The sequence below is a fragment of the Mustelus asterias genome, chromosome 14 (genome assembly GCF_964213995.1).
Source record: "Mustelus asterias chromosome 14, sMusAst1.hap1.1, whole genome shotgun sequence".
NCBI classification, from domain to species: Eukaryota; Metazoa; Chordata; class Chondrichthyes; order Carcharhiniformes; family Triakidae; genus Mustelus; species Mustelus asterias.
Window position 1 is genome coordinate 78458587 of NC_135814.1, and position 17317 is coordinate 78475903.

Consider the following 17317-nt stretch of genomic DNA (forward strand, 5'->3'; position numbering starts at 1 on the left):
GCCATTCGCGCACAGTGTGCTGGCCCCAATGCAGCATTTCACCCACAGTACGCTGGGCTCACTGCTGTTTTTCACACAGAGCGCTGGCATCACTGCTGACTTTCACCCACAGTGCGCTGGCCTCAATGCTGCACTTCATCCACAGAGGACTGGCCGCACTGCTGCCTTTCACACAGAGCGCTGGACTCACTGCTGCATTTTACCCACAGTGCACTGGGCTCACAGCTGCCATTCACGCACAATGTGCTGGCCTCAATACTGCCTTTCACCCACAGAGCGCTGGCATCATGGCTGCTTTTCACACAGCGCAATGGCCTCACTCTGCCTTTCACACAGAGCGCACACCACAGTGCTGCCTTTCACAAACAGCGCTGGCCGTACTTCTGCCTTTCATCCACAGTGTGCTGGCCTCACTGCTCACTTTCACCCACACAGTGCTGGCTGCACAGCTGCCTTTCACCCACAGTGCGCTGGCCTCACTGCTGCCATTCGCACAGAGCACTGGCCTCACTGCTGCCATTCACTCACAAAGCGCTAGCATCAATGCTGCCTTTAACCCACAGAGCCCAGCCTCACAGCTGCCATTTACGCACAATGGGCTGGCCTCAATGCTGCATTTCACACGCAATGCGCTGGCCTAATTGCTGCCTTTCACACAGAGCACTGGCTGCCCTGCTGCCTTTCACCCTCAGACCGCTAGCATCACTGCTGCTTTTCACACTGACGGTGGCCACAGTGCAGCCTTTCATCCACTGAGCGCTGGCCTCAATACGGCCTGTCACCCACAGAGTGTTAGCCTCACGGCTGCATTTCACCCACAGAGCACTGGCCGCACTGCTGCCTTTCAACCATAGCGTTGCTGGGCTCACTGCTCCCTTTCAGGCACAGTGCGCTGGGCTCACTGCTGCCATTCACCCACAGTACGCTGGCCTCACTGCTGCCATTCACCCACAGTACGCTGGCCTCACTGCTGCCATTCACCCACAGTACGCTGGCCTCACTGCTGCCATTCACCCACAGTGAGCTGGGCTCACTGCTGCCTTTCACACACAGTGCGCTGGGCTCACTGCTGCCTTTCACCCACAGTGCGCTGGGCTCACTGCTGCCATTCACCCACAGTACGCTGGCCTCACTGCTGCCTTTCACCCACAGTACGCTGGGCTCACTGCTGCCTTTCACACACAGTGCGCTGGGCTCACTGCTGCCTTTCACCCACAGTGCGCTGGGCTCACTGCTGCCTTTCACCCACAGTACGCTGGCCTCACTGCTGCCTTTCACCCACAGTGCGCTGGGCTCACTGCTGCCTTTCACACAGGGCACGGGCATCACTGTTGCCTTTCACTCACTGAGCACTCGCTGCACTGCTGCTGTTCACCCACTGTGCGCTGGTCTCACTGCTGCCATTCACCCACTGAGCACTGACCTCAATGTGGCCTGTCACCCACAGAGCGCTGGCCACACGGCTGCATTTCACACAACATTGACACTGGCCTCACTGCTGCCTTTCATACACAGTGCCTTGGCCTCAATGCTGCCATTCACCCACAATGCGCTGGTCTTGCTGCTGCCTTTCACACAGAACGTGGGCCTCACTGCTGCCTTTCATCCACAGTGCGCTAGCCTCACTGATGTCTTTCACTCAGTTCACGGGCCTCACTGCTCCTTTTCTCACAGAGCGTGTCCTCACTGCTGCCTTTCACACACAGCACTGGCCACGCTGTTGCCTTTCATCCACAGAGCACTGACCTCGCTGATGCCATTCACACAGAGCACTGGCCTCACTGCTCCACTTCACCCACAGACAGCTGGCCTTACTCTGGCCTTTCACTTACAGACCATTGGCCTCATGGCTGCTTTTCACCTCCAGAGCACAGGGCTCACTGCTGTCTCACCCAAAGAGCGCTCGCCTCACTCCTGCCTTTCACAGAGTTCTGGTCTCACTGCTCCCATTCATCCACAGTGCACTGGCCGCACTGATCCCTTTCACTCACAGAGCGCTGGCCTCACTGCTGCCTTTCACCCACAATGCGCTAGCCTCACTGCTCCCTTTCACCCACACAGTGCTAGCCTCACTGCTCCCTTTCACCCACACAGTGCTGGCCTCACTGCTCCCTTTCACCCACACAGTGCTAGCCTCACTGCTGCCTTTTGCACAGTGCACTGGCCTAACTGCTGCCTTTCACCCACACAGCGCGGCCACACTGCTGCCTTTTGCACAGTGCACTGGCCTAACTGCTGCCTTTCACCCACAATGTGCTGGCCTCACTGCTCCCTTTCACCCACACAGTGCTAGCCTCACTGCTCCCTTTCACCCACACAGTGCTAGCCTCACTGCTGCCTTTTGCACAGTGCACTGGCCTAACTGCTGCCTTTCACCCACACAGCGCGGCCACACTGCTGCCATTCGCGCACAGTGTGCTGGCCCCAATGCAGCATTTCACCCACAGTACGCTGGGCTCACTGCCGTTTTTCACACAGAGCGCTGGCATCACTGCTGACTTTCACCCACAGTGCGCTGGCCTCAATGCTGCACTTCATCCACAGAGGACTGGCCGCACTGCTGCCTTTCACACAGAGCGCTGGACTCACTGCTGCATTTTACCCACAATGCGCTGGCATCACTGCTGTCTGTCACTCACTTAGCGCTAGCTGCACTGCTGCCGTTCATCCGGTGCTCCGGCCTCACTGCTGCCTTTCAAACAAATGTGCTGACGTCACTGCTCCCTTTCACACAGCGCACTGGCCTAACTGCTGCCTTTCACCCACACAGCGTTAGCCTCACTGCTGCTGTTCACCCACAGAGCGCACGCACCACACGACTGCCTTTCACACAAAGTGCGCTGGCCTCACTGCCGCTTTTCACACAGCGCGCTGGCCTCACTGCCACGATTCACCCAAGTGCGCTGGCCTCACTGCCGCTTTTCACACAGAGCGCTGCCCTCATTGCTGCCTTTCACACAGAGCGCTGCCCTCATTGCTGCCTTTCACACAGAGCGCTGCCCTCATTGCTGCCTTTCACACAGAGCACTGGCCTCACTGCTCCCTTTCACACTGCGCGCTGGTCTCACTGCTGCCTTTCACGCAGAGCGCCGGCTTCACTGCTGCATTTCACACAGAGCACTGGCCTCACTGCTGCATTTCACACAGAGCACTGGCCACACTGCTGCCTTTCACGCAGAGCGCCGGCTTCACTGCTGCCTTTCAGACAGAGCGCTGGTCTCAGTGCTGACTTTCCTAAAGAGCGCCGGCTTCACTGCTGCCTTTCACGCAGAGCGCTGACCTCACTGCTGCCTTTCACACAGAGCGCTGGTCTCACTGCTGCCTTTCACACAGAGCGCTGACCTCACTGCTGCCTTTCACACAGAGCGCTGACCTCACTGCTGCCTTTCACACAGAGCGCTGACCTCACTGCTGCCTTTCACACAGAGCGCTGACCTCACTGCTGCCTTTCACACAGAGCGCTGGCCTCACTGCTGCCTTTCACACAGAGCGCCGGCCTCACTGCTGCCTTTCACACAGAGCGCTGGCCTCACTGCTGCCTTTCCTAAAGAGCGCCGGCCTCACTGCTGCCTTTCACACAGAGCGCCGGCCTCACTGCTGCCTTTCACACAGAGCGCTGGCCTCACTGCTGCCTTTCCTAAAGAGCGCTGACCTCACTGCTGCCTTTCACACAGAGCGCTGACCTCACTGCTGCCTTTCACACAGAGCGCTGGCCTCACTGCTGCCTTTCACACAGAGCGCCGGCCTCACTGCTGCCTTTCACACAGAGCGCTGGCCTCACTGCTGCCTTTCCTAAAGAGCGCCGGCCTCACTGCTGCCTTTTACAAAGAGCGCAGTAAGAAGTCTCACAACACCAGGTTAAAGTCCAACAGGTTTATTTGGTAGCAAATACCATAAGCTTTCAGAGCGCTGCCCCTTCGTCAGATGGAGTGAAAATCTGTTCTCCAACAGTGCACAGAGACACAACATCAAGTTACAGAATGCGGTTTTTCGCTGTGGCGCGTCAGAACTGTTGATCGATGAGTCGAGCGCCATATACTGTTCTTATGAGGGCATCTTTCAGCGTCTGGAGGTGTCTGTTGCGATCCTCCTCATCCGAGCAGATCCTGTGTATTCGGAGGGCTTGTCCGTAGGGGATGGCTTCTTTTACGTGTTTAGGGTGGAAGCTGGAGAAGTGGAGCATCATGAGGTTATCCGTGGGTTTGCGGTACAGTGAGGTGCTGAGGTGACCGTCCTTAATGGAGATGCGTGTGTCCAAGAATGCAACCGATTCCGGAGAGTAGTCCATGGTGAGTCTGATGGTGGGATGGAACTTGTTGATGTCATCATATAGTTGTTTCAGTGACTGTTGACCATGTGTCCAAAGGAAGAAAATGTCATCGATGTATCTAGTATATAGCATCGGTTGAAGGTCCTGTGCGGTGAAGAAGTGCATGAAGATGTTGGCATATTGAGGTGCGAATTTTGTCCCCTTGGCTGTTCCGTGTGTCTGGATGTCACATTATCAGTAACCCCCAAAGCTTGCCTCCTGATCTTGCAGAATCTTACTAGCTGTTCTGTCTGGAGACAATACACATCTCTTTAACCTGTGTTTAATGTTCCCTCCACCCACATTATCTGTACCTTTAAGATCTGGCTGGCTGTAGAGATTTGCATTCTAATTAGTATTCTGTAACTTGATGTTGTGTCTCTGTGCACTGTTGGAGAACAGATTTTCACTCCATCTGACGAAGGGGCAGCGCTCCGAAAGCTTATGGTATTTGCTACCAAATAAACCTGTTGGACTTTAACCTGGTGTTGTGAGACTTCTTACTGTGCTTACCCCAGTCCAACGCCAGCATCTCCACATCATTTTACAAAGAGCGCAGGCCTCAGTGCTGCCATTCTCACAGAGCACTGGCCTCGGTGCTGCCATTCTCACAATGCACTGACCACACTGCTGCCTTTCACACACTGCGCTGGCCTCACTGCTGCCTTTGGCTGAGCACTGGCCTAACTGCTGACTTTCACACAGAGCACTGGCCTCACTGCTGCCTTTCACACAGAGCACTGGCCTCACTGCTGCCTTTCACACAGAGCACTGGCCTCACTGCTGCCTTTCACATAGAGCACTGGCCTCACTGCTGCCTTTCAGACAGAGCGATGGCCTCACTGCTGCCTTTCACCTGCAGTGCACTGGCCTCACTGCTGCCATTCACACAGCGCGCGAGGCTCATTGCTGCCTTTCACACAGAGCACCGGCCTCACTGCTGTCTTTGGCTCAGAGTGCTGGCCCCACTGCTGCCATTGACACACAGTGCACGGGGCTCACCGCTGCTCTTCACCACCGGGCGCCGGCCTCACTGCTGCTTGTCACACAGAGCACCGGCCTCACTGCTGCCTTTCACACAGACGATTGGCTTCACTGCTGCCTTTCACACAGAGAATGGGCCTCAGTGCTGCCTTTCACACACTGCGTGCTGGCCGCACTGATGCTTTTCACTCAGTGCACTGACCTCACTGCTCCTTTTCACAGAGAGCTGACCTCACTGCTGCCTTTCATGCAGAGCGGTGGCCTCAGTGTTGCCTTTCCGGCTGGAGGTCTGTGACCAGTGGTGTTCCGCAGGGCTCTGTACTGGGACCTCTGCTATTTGTGATATATATAAATGATTTGGAAGAAGGTGTAACTGGTGTAATCAGCAAGTTTGCGGATGACACAAAGATGGCTGGACTTGCGGGTAGCGATGAGCATTGTCGGGCAATACAGCAGGATATAGATAGGCTGGAAAATTGGGCGGAGAGGTGGAAGATGGAATTTAATCCAGATAAATGCAAAGTGATGCATTTTGGAAGAATTAATGTAGGGAGGAGTTATACAATAAATGGCAGAGCCATCAAGAGTATAGAAACACAGAGGGACGTGGGTGTGCTGCCTCTCACACACTTTCTAGCACCCTGTTTCTGTCCACAAATCCTTGAAGGTGGCAACACAGGTGGAGAAGGTGGTGAAGAAGGCATATACCATAGAAACCCTACAGTGCAGAAGGAGGCCATTCGGCCCATCGAGTCTGCACCGACCACAATCCCACCCAGGCCCTACCCCCACATATTTACCCGCTAATCCCACTAACCTACACATCACAGGACTCTAAGGGGCAATTTTTAACCTGGCCAATCAACCTAACCCGCACATCTTTGGACTATGGTATGCTTGCCTTTATAGGACGGGGTATAGAGTATAAAAGCTGGAGTCTGATGATGCAGCTGTATAGAACGCTGGTTCGGCCACATTTGGAGTACTGCGTCCAGTTCTGGTCGCCGCACTACCAGAAGGACGTGGAGGCATTAGAGAGAGTGCAGAGAAGGTTTACCAGGATGTTGCCTGGTATGGAGGGTCTTAGCTATGAGGAGAGATTGGGTAAACTGGGGTTGTTCTCCCTGGAAAGACGGAGAATGAGGGGAGATCTAATAGAGGTGTACAATATTATGAAGGGGATAGATTGGTGAACGGTGGGAAGCTTTTTTCAGATCAGAAGTGACGATCACGAGGGGTCACGGGCTCAAGGTGGGAGGGGCGAAGTATAACTCAGATATTAGAGGGATGTTTTTTTTACACAGAGGGTGGTGAGGGCTGTGGTGAACCACTGTTACTACATGTATGTGCCTGGACACACCTATGCTGCACCTGGCCCGAGACTCCTCCCTTTCCACCTGAGACCCCTCCCTTTCCAACCAAAGTGGGGTATAAAGGTAATGGTCCCTCCTCCTCGCGTCAGTCTAGACCAGGTCAGCTACAAGGGTGTGCTCCTGTTCTCTGTGAATAAAAGCCTATTAGTTTCCCTCACTCACAGGAGTCTTTGTGTCGTAATTGATAGTGCATCAAGGGCCTGGAATGCGCTGCCACGTAGGGTGGTGGAGGCAGGCACGCTGACATCGTTTAAGACTTACCTGGATAGTCACGAGCAGCCTGGGAATGGAGGGATACAAACAATTGGTCTAGTTGGACCAAGGAGCGGCACAGGCTTGGAGGGCCGAAGGGCCTGTTTCTGGTGCTGTACTGTTCTTTGTTTCACACAGAGCGCCGGCCTCAGTGCTGCCTCTCACACAGAGCGCTATCCTCACTGATACCTTTCACACAGAGCGCTGGCCTCACTGCTGCCTTTCACACAGAGCGTTGGCCGCACTGCTGCCTTTCACACAGAGCGTTGGCCTCACTGCTGCCTTTCACACAGAGCGTTGGCCGCACTGCTGCCTTTCACACAGAGCGCTGGCCTCACTGCTGCCTTTCACACAGAGCGTTGGCCGCACTGCTGCCTTTCACACAGAGCACTGGCCTCACTGATGTCATTCACACAGAGCACTGGCCTCACTGCTGCCTTTCACACAGAGCATCGGGCTCACTGCTGCCTTTCACACAGAGCATCGGGCTCACTGCTGCCTTTCACACAGAGCATCGGGCTCACTGCTGCCTTTCACACAGAGGATTAGCCTCGGTGTTGCCTTTCACACACTGCGCGCTGGCCGCACTGCTGCCTTTCACACATTGCGCGCTGGCCGCACTGCTGCCTTTCACACACTGCGCGCTGGCTGCACTGCTGCCTTTCACTCAGTGCACTGGCCTTACTGCTACCTTTCAGACAGAGCGCTGGCCTCACTGCTGCCATTGACACAGTGCGCTGGCCTCACTGAAGCCACTTGCACACAGTGCGCGGAGCTCACTGCTGCTCTTCACCCACAGAGCACTGGCCTCACTGCTGCCTTTCACATAGAGCTCTGGCTTCACTGCTGTTTTTCACCCACAGAGTGCAGACACCCCAAGGGCTTCCACCACCCAGCCCCACCCCCCAGCACATGCTTCCAACCCATGGCACATCCCCAATCAGCACCCCACAATGAAGAGGCATTACCCGAAACGGCCCACCCGAGCGCCCACAGCCCCGCCATACATTGCACTCCATGCCCTTCCATACATTGTGCTTTCAATCTCCTTTGTGACCCCACAGGAGAGATTCTCACATAATAGTAGGAAGTGGGAGAAGCCTTGTTGTGGTGTCCCCAAGTTGCACCTGCTCATGGGTTTTGAGCAGCGCACCCTGGAGCTGCCAGGGGAGATGGAGCTGAGAATGTTCATCGACTGCCAGGTCAGTGTCCAGCATGCAAGTGAACAACTGCTGAACCCTATTCCTGAGGTGTTCTTTGAAGTAAGTGCCATGCTGAGTAAGCTATTTTCCCTCCCTTTCACCATTGCTTTCTTACAGAGGATGATCCTGATGCCCCAGACTCTTCTGGTGTCGCCGCCCTCCACCCCTCGCTGCTCCTGCTGAGGCTCCCCAGGACACCTCAGATGACAGCTCGGAGGGAAGCCATGAGGAATCCACTGAGGACAGCACTAGTGAATCGGCACAACAACACAAACCACCAACAGAGTATCAAGATAGTGGGGCATGTTAGTGGTGAGGCTTCTGGGTCACTTACTAGTGAGCACGTCACAGCCGCTGATGCGCATTGGGTGGAGGCGGGAACATCCGAGAGCTCAGGCATGCAGAAGTCCGCTGGAGGTGAGGATTCACCTGGTTCTGAGCCAGGTACAGTAAGAAGTCTCACAACACCAGGTTAAAGTCCAACAGGTTTATTTGGTAGCAAATACCATAAGCTTTCGGAGCGCTGCTCCTTCGTCAGATGGAGTGGTCTCTGTTCTCCAACAATGCACAGACACAGAAATCAAGTTACAGAATACTAATTAGAATGCAAATCTCTACAGCCAGCCAGGTCTTAAAAGGTACAGATAATGTGGGTGGAGGGAACATTAAACACAGGTTAAAGAGATGTGTATTGTCTCCAGACAGAACAGCTGGTGAGATTATGCAAGACCAGGGGCAAGCTGTGGGGGTTACTGATAATGTGACATAAATCCAACATCCCGGTTTAGGCCATCCTCATGTGTGCGGAACTTGGCTATCAGTTTCTGCTCAGCGACTCTGCGCTGTCGTGTGTCGTGAAGGCCGCCTTGGAGAACGCTTACCTTAAGATCCAAGGCTGAATGCCCGTGACTGCTGAAGTGGTCCCCCACAGGAAGAGAACAGTCTCGACAATCACCAGACAAGACTGTTCTCTTCCTGTGGGGGACCACTTCAGCAGTCACGGGCATTCAGCCTTGGATCTTCAGGTAAGCGTTCTCCAAGGCGGCCTTCACGACACACGACAGCGCAGAGTCGCTGAGCAGAAACTGATAGCCAAGTTCCGCACACATGAGGACGGCCTAAACCGGGATGTTGGATTTATGTCACATTATCAGTAACCCCCACAGCTTGCCTCCTGGGCTTGCATAATCTCACCAGCTGTTCTGTCTGGAGACAATACACATCTCTTTAACCTGTGTTTAATGTTCCCTCCAACAACATTATCTGTACCTTTTAAGACCTGGCTGGCTGTAGAGATTTGCATTCTAATTAGTCTTCTGTAACTTGATTTCTGTGTGTGTGCACTGTTGGAGAACAGAGACCACTCCATCTGACGAAGGAGCAGCAAGCTCCGAAAGCTTATGGTATTTGCTACCAAATAAACCTGTTGGACTTTAACCTGGTGTTGTGAGACTTCTTACTGTGCTTACCCCAGTCCAACGCCGGCATCTCCACATCTGAGCCAGGTGCCAGGCCTCTGGGATCGGTCATCTCGAAGCTGTTAGAGATGCAGCAGACCTGGGTAATTGCAGATGGGCTGTCAGCAACCATGCTGCGACTGCAAGGGTGTTATGAGGAGTCAAACAAAGTACTGTCGCAGGAGGTGGTGCCAGCACGCGTGGTACCTAGGCCAGCACTTGCAAGGGTGGTGTCTGCAGTGGAAAGTCTGGGTCAGGGATTTGTCCTCATGAGTGACAGGGTGCAGGCCATCCTGGAGACACAGCGGGCCATGGCAGAGACACAGTGGGTCACAGCTGAGGGTGTTGCTGGCATTCTGGAGGCATATCAGTCCATGGCTACAGGTGTCAGAGGGATTTTGGAGACACACCTGGCCTTGGCTGAGCCTCATGTAGGGATTCTGGAGACACCCATCAGGCCCTGGCTGTGGGCCTCAACAACCTCGCCTGGGCTCACAGGGCTAATGCTGAGGGACTCCAGGGCTTGGCTCGCTCACAGAATGCTGTAGCAGAGGGGCTCCAGAGCTTGCTCAGTCTCAGAGGGCCAGCACTGAGCGATCATAGACCATGGGGCAGATGCACCTGGATCTCCAGAACTGGCAGAGCCAGGTGATGCCAAGCCTTGTGGATCTCAGTCCAGTTGCTCTGGTGTCCTATGGAGTGTCCTGGGCCCTAAGGGCATCCGGAGGGAGGAGGAATGGCTGGAGCCCATGCCGGGACCTTCCACCCAGGAGACTCCAGACGTTCCCAGACCTTCCAAATCCCCCCTTCCTTATACTGGGGAATCTCAGGGTCAGCTGGATGAACAGAATGGCATGGAAACATCAGTGTCATCCGCAGGTCAGCCGGGCCAATTGGTTCACACACTTATGGTCAAAACCCTTACTCCTACGTGGGCCTCGGTGTCAGTGTACAGTCAGAGACAAGATAGGAGTCAGACTTGTGTGGCATCAGGGCAGGATCCCAATGTGCCTTACAATGAGTCGTCATCAGCCTCCAGCCTCTACCAAAGATTTGCTAGCACGGCGAACCTAGGTTCATTACCCTGTTGTGATGTGACTCAGAACCATGGGGGATGGATGGGTTGGGGGGGTAACGGCTGCAGCCGTTACCTGGGGTGTGGTGGGAGAGTGATGGCAGCAGCCACCATACTGCATGGCAGCAACTTGGTGAACCTTGCTGCTATGAGTGTATCCATTCCCGCCCTGTCCTCGCCATCGCAGTCTGTCCTCCATCCTCCAGCTGCTCATCGGCCACTTCCTTCACATTCTGCGGTTGGCGGTCCTCCTCCTCCTCCCCTTCTTCCAGATGGTCTCCCTGCTGTTGCGCAATATTGTGGAGTATGCATACGCAATGATGATGCGGCAGGCCCGCACGAAGCCGTATTGGAGGGCACCCCCAGAGTGGTCCAAGCACTGGAACCGCATCTTAAGCAGGTCTGTGCACCGTTCCACAACAGGCTGGGTGACAGCATGGGCCTCATTGTAGCTGGTCTCTGCCTCGGTTTCGGGCCTCTGTACTAGTGTCATCAGCCATGACCTCAGCTGTAGCCCTTATACCCCACGATCCATCCTGGCAGCCTGAGCCAGTCTTCAAATAGCCCAGGGATGTCCGAACACCTCAGCACGTAGCTATCATGGACATTCCCTGGGTGCCGTGCACACGCCTGCATAATTATTAGTCTGTGGTCACAGACTATCTGGACATTCAGTGAGTGGAAGCCCTTCTTGTTTGTCCCTCACCTCATGGGGACCGCAAGGTGATTTGCGTCCCATCCACAGCCCCTTGCACATGGGGCATGCCAACGATGGCGGCGAAACCTGCAGCCCAGGCCTCCTGCTGCGCCTGGCCAACATCAAATTGAATGTGCTGGCCTGCCCAGGTGTGCAAGGCATTCGTAAACTGGCGCACACATGCATGTGATATACCACAGATGTCATCGTTGGGTTCCTGGAACGATCCAGTGGTGTAGAAGTCACGGCCGTCATCACCTTCACTTCCATTAGGAGTGGGTGCCCTCCCTCCAGAGTCCAGAACCAGGGGTCACAGTCGGAGGATTTAGGGCAGACCATTTAGGTCGGAGGTGAGGAGACATTTCTTCACCCAAAAGGTGGTGAGCCTGTGGAAATCATGACCACAGGAAGTAGTTGATGCCAGAACATTGAATGTATTCGAGAGGCGGCTGGATATAGCACTTGGGGCGAATGGGATCAAAGGTTATGGGGCGAAAGCAGGATTTGGCTATTGAATTGAATGATCAGCGATGATAGTAATGAATGGCAGAGCAGGCTCAAAGGGCCAGATGGCCTCCTCCTGCTCCTATCTTCTATGTTTCTATGAGAGAGAGAGATATAGATACATGTCTTTCCTTTTCATTATCCCGGGACTCCCCACTCCCTCACTGGGACCAGTGTCCCCACTTGTCGATGCTGGCAACACAAAACAATCCGCGGTGCTGTGCGTCACCTGAATAGGTTGCTCGCCATTGGCTATAGCAGGCAGGGAGAGTATACAGGTTAGTGTGCAGGCATAGCCATTGCGCACCTTTAAGCCATTGCCATGGGTGCTACTACTGCATTCCTTTCCAGGCCTGTGTTGCAGATCAGACACACAGGGCAGGGGCAGCCTGCTGATCATCACAATATAGGTTCCCAATCACTGCAGAGTCAATGCAGTGTCTGTGTTAACATGAGCTCCCCTGCTTGGAGTGCCAGCTGCCTGATTTGATGAGCCTCTGACAGCACATGACACCCCCCCTCACCCGCCTCCCCTCTCCCCCCCCCCCCATCCCTCCCCCAATCATAACCCCAGCACTCAGTAAAGTCTCCCACCCCACCCCACAGCCAGACCAATGGAATAACCCTGTGCCTGGAAACAGCAGCCCCACCAGCACTCAGTAAAGTCTCCCACCCCACCCCACAGCCAGAACAATGGAACATCCCTGAGCCTGGGAAAACACTTTCAGCACCTAATGAACTCCACCACCCCCCTCCCCCAGGGGGCTACAGCTCCATACCACTTACCTCCTTGCTCCTTTTCGGTGCTGCCACACCAGGTCCTGACTTTTACAGAGCAGTTGTAAACGCAAAGGCAGGGTAAAGCATATAAATAGCCACCATGCCAATTTTCAGCAAGAATCCATTTGCGTTAAAAAACTTAGGCTGGGAGACACGCGGAGGCCGTGATGCCCAGCGGGAAGCCCGAGTAACGGCCACTGCTAATGTCTCCTGGCCCGCTTCGCTACTCGAGCAGCTCAGTGGGCTGAGAGAATCGCCCCCACTGTCTGCAAACTGGTGGCAATACATTACAATAGTGACGACAGTTCAGAAATTACTTCATTGGCTGTAAAGCACTTTGAGATGAACAGTGGTCATAAAAGGCGCTGTATAAATGCAAGTCTTTTTTTCTTTTTGAAGTTTACAAATACTGATTGAATAGAGCATATTTTCTAAAAGCCTTAGTTCTCATTTACAATCTCTTACCCAAAGGGAGAATCCCATATAATGCAATCAGCTGTCTCACATCTAAGAGAGAAGGCATTGGTTCGATATCAGTTTGCCGCAGTGTGGTTCCAAGGTAGTTGTATTCACCTGTGCAGAAAAGGGCAAGAAATTGAATCACTTTCTCATTTTTATAACTCTAAGTTCTTATTTGAGAGATTCAGTGGACATTGCAGCATATCTGTATCTAGGTTAAAGTTTAGTTCATACTGATTTAATAAAAACTCTGGGCAGAATTTTCCAATATTTTTCCAAAGTATCAACTTCAGCAAGAAAACTGGAGAGAAACCCGCTGGCGCCATCAGTGAGAAAAATCGCCAAATCTTCAGCCACTTTGAAAAATGTTTTCACGAATTTCATGCTGCGCTTCTGGTGGCCTGCCCCTGATTTACTCATCTCGGGGCGGGGGAGGGGGGGTGGTGGGGGCAGAGGCGTGATCCTTTTAAATGCTTCCCCAAGACTGGTACCAAGTCCATCTGGGGGCATAGCAGCCAGGAAGACAGCTCCACATTTCTCAGAGGGAGCCCTAATGAAGATGTTAATAGAATCAGAGTGTTGTCGGGTCCATTCATTCCTTTGAATAAACGAAGATGGCACTAGTATGAAGTTTTAATGAATTTATTTTATTGAACAGAACTTAAAATTAAATAATTGAAAAAACAAAAAGAAAGAGAAAAGCTGGAGCGAGAGGCTGACTTTTTCTGCCAGTCCCCTGTACTGATCTTGAATACAGAACTCAAAAACAAAGCTGAACTGAACTGCAAAGATGTGGAGATGCCGGCATTGGACTGGGGTAAGCACAGTAAGAAGTCTCACAACACCAAGTTAAAGTCCAACAGGTTGTTTTGGTAGCACGAGCTTTCAGAGCGCTGCTCCTTCATCAGGTGAGTGAGGAGCTGTGTTCACAAACAGGGCATGTAAAGACACAAACTCAATTTACAAGATAATAGTTGGAATGCAAGTCTTTACAGGTAATCAAGTCTTAAAGGTACAGACAATGTGAGTAGAGAGAGGGTTAAGCACAGGTTAAAGAGATTTGTCTCCAGCCAGGACAGTTAGTGAAATTTTGCAAGCCCAGGTAAGTCATGGGGGTTACAGATAGTGTGACATGAACTCAAGATCCCGATTGAGGCCGTCCTCATGTGTGCAGAACTTGGCTATCAGTCTCTGCTCAGCAACTCTGTGCTGTCATGTGTCATGAATCTGATATGCTGCAGGAAAGAATGTCCCGAGGCATGGTACATTGGGGAGACCATGCAGACGCTACAACAACGGATGAATGAACACCGCTCGACAATCACCAGGCAAGAGTGTTCTCTTCTTGTTGGAGAACACGTCAGCGGTCATGGGCATTTGACCTCTGATCTTCGGGTAAGTGTTCTCCAAGGCAGCCTTCACGACACACGACAGCACAGAGTTGCTGAGCAGAGACTGATAGCCAAGTTCCGCACACGAGGACGGCCTCAACCGGGATCTTGGGTTCATGTCACACTATCTGTAATCCCCACGACTTGCCTGGGCTTGCAAAATCTCACTAACAGTCCTGGATGGAGACAATACACATCTCTTTAACCTGTGCTTAACCCTCTCTCCACTCACATTGTCTGTACCTTTAAGACTTGATTACCTGTAAAGACTCGCATTTCAACCATTATTTTGTAAATTGAGTTTGTGTCTTTATATGTCCTGTTTGTGAACACAACTCCTCACTCACCTGATGGAGGTGCAGCGCTTCGAAAGCTTGTGGCTTGTGCGACCAAATAAACCTGTTGGACTTTAACCTGGCGTTGAGAGACTTCTTACTGAAGATAAAGCTCGGCACAACATCGTGGGCCGAAGGGCCTGTTCTGTGCTGTACTGTTCTATGTTTTGAACTGCAAATACAGAGCTGAAACTGCAATATATGTCATTTGTTGTGGAAAACGTAGTTTGGCTTATGAAAAGCCTGTGTTGCTGGCATCGTACTTTTCAAAAATGCAGTTGCTAACCTAGCATGCCTTCTGAGTTTTAAAATATAGTCAAGTGTTAGTTAATTTTTTAAGCTTAGCATTGAAATGTAATTGCATTGACAGAAATATCTAAAAATGAAGTATTTGCATAAATGAAGCAAACCATACACAGAATCAACAATCCCTCCTTCGATTCTGTACAACCATTTTGAATCAAACATGTGAAACCTCTTTCAGGTGCAGGAATTGTTTGTTTCCCTTTTCCTCTGCAATCATCATCATGACTGATTTACCCTCCTGTGTGGGAGGTGTTGGCAGCAATAGTGAGTGCCAGCTCTCTGCATTACAGGACAGGGATCCAGTACAGGAAGAAGTCGGGGAAAATACAGCATGAAAGTAAGCTTGCAGGGAACATAAAAACTGACACTAAGAGTTTCTATAGATATGTGAAGAGAAAGAGGTTGGTGAAGACTGCAGGGATGGTGAAGGAGGGAGGGTTTCAGTTTCATGGATAATTGGAGCACATTCTGGTGGAGGTGGGACCTGTACAAACAGGACGGTTTGCACCTGAACCAGAGGGGCACCAATATCCTGGAAGGGAAATTTGCTACGGCTCTTCGGGGGGGTTTAAACTAATTTGTCAGGGGGATGGGAAAATGAGCTGTAGTCCAGAAGCCAGTGTTGAGTGTAGTGAGGTACTGAGGAGGGTATCAAGGTCGCAGGAGTGTCCCGGCAGACAGGAAGGTGGGTTGAAGTGTGTCTACTTCAATGCAAGGAGCATCCGGAATAAGGTAGGTAAACTTGGAGTGTGGATTGGTACTTGGGACTACAATGTTGTGGCCATTACGGAGACAATGGTTAGAACAGGGACAGGAATGGTTGTTGGAAGTTCCGGGGTATAGATGTTTCAGTAAGAGTAGGGAAGCTGGTAAAAGAGATGGAGGAGTAGCATTGTTAATCAAGGATAGTTTAACGGCTGCTGAAAGGCAGTTCGAGGGGGATCTGCCTACTGAGGTAATATGGGCTGCAGTTAGAAATAGGAAAGGAGCAGTCACATTGTTGGGGGTTTTCTATAGGCCCCAAAACGGTAATAGAGATGTGGAGGAAGAAATTGCAAAGCAGATTATGAATAGGTGTGGAGGTCACAGGGTAGTTGTCATGGGTGACTTTAACTTTCCAAACATTGATTGGAACCTTTATAGGTCGAATAGTTCGGATGGGGCAGTTTTTGTACAGTGTGCAGGAGGGTTTCCTGACACAATTTGTGGATAGGCCGACAAGAGGTGGCGTCACATTGGACTTGGTACTGGGTAATGAACCGGGACAAGTGTTAGATTTGGTTGTGGGAGAGCACTTTAGAGATAGTGACCATAATTCGGTGTCTTTCATTATTGCAATGGAGAGGGATAGGGCCGTACGGCAGGGCAAGGTTTATAATTGGGGGAGGGGTAATTATGATGCGATTAGGCAAGAATTAGGGAGCATAAGATGGGAACAGAAACTGTCAGGGAAAGGCACAAATGAAAAGTGGAGCTTGTTCAAGGAACAAATACTGCGTGTCCTTGATAGGTATGTCCCTGTCAGGCAGGGAGAAAATGGCCGAGTGAGGGAACCATGGTTCACAAAAGAGGTTGAATGTCTTGTCAAGAGGAAAAAGGAAGCGTATGTAAGGATGAGAAAACAAGGTTCAGTTGGGTCGCTTGAGGGTTACAAGGTAACATGGAATGAGCTAAAAAAAGGGCTTAGGAGAGCTAGGAGGGGGCATGAGAAGTCCTTGGCGGGTCGGATCAAGGAAAACCCCAAGGCTTTTTACTCTTATGTGAGAAATAAAAGAACGACCAGGGTGAGGTTAGGGCCGGTCAAGGATAGTAGTGGGAACTTGTGCATGGAGTCAGAAGAGATAGGAGAGGCGAGGAATGAATACTTTTCTTCAGTGTTCACCAAGGAGAGGGACCATGTTTTTGAGGATGAGAGTGGGATACAGGCTGATAGGCTGGAGGAGGTAGATGTTCTGAGGGAAGGTGTATTAGCAATTTTGAAAAACCTGAGGGTCGATAAGTCCCCTGGGCCAGATGGGATATATCCTAGGATACTTTGGGAGGCAAGGGATGAGATTGCAGAGCCTTTGGCTTTGATCTTTGGGTCCTCACTGTCCACGGGGATAGTCACAGTTAGAAGTTTAACAACACCAGGCTAAAGTCCAACAGGCTTATTTGGTAGTAAATGCCACTAGCTTTTGGAGCGCTGCCCCT

General features: G+C 52.0%; 1 protein-coding gene across 1 annotated transcript in view; it reads right to left on the reverse strand.

Annotated features, from left to right (window-relative positions):
* LOC144503791 (dynein regulatory complex protein 11-like) overlaps positions 1–17317 on the reverse strand; it is a 531388-nt gene that overhangs the window by 126473 nt on the left and 387598 nt on the right. Inside the window, exon 14 of the mRNA XM_078228677.1 lies at positions 13099–13206. Within this exon, the coding sequence (XP_078084803.1) occupies positions 13099–13206 (108 nt within the window). The remainder of the gene's footprint in view (positions 1–13098; positions 13207–17317) is intronic.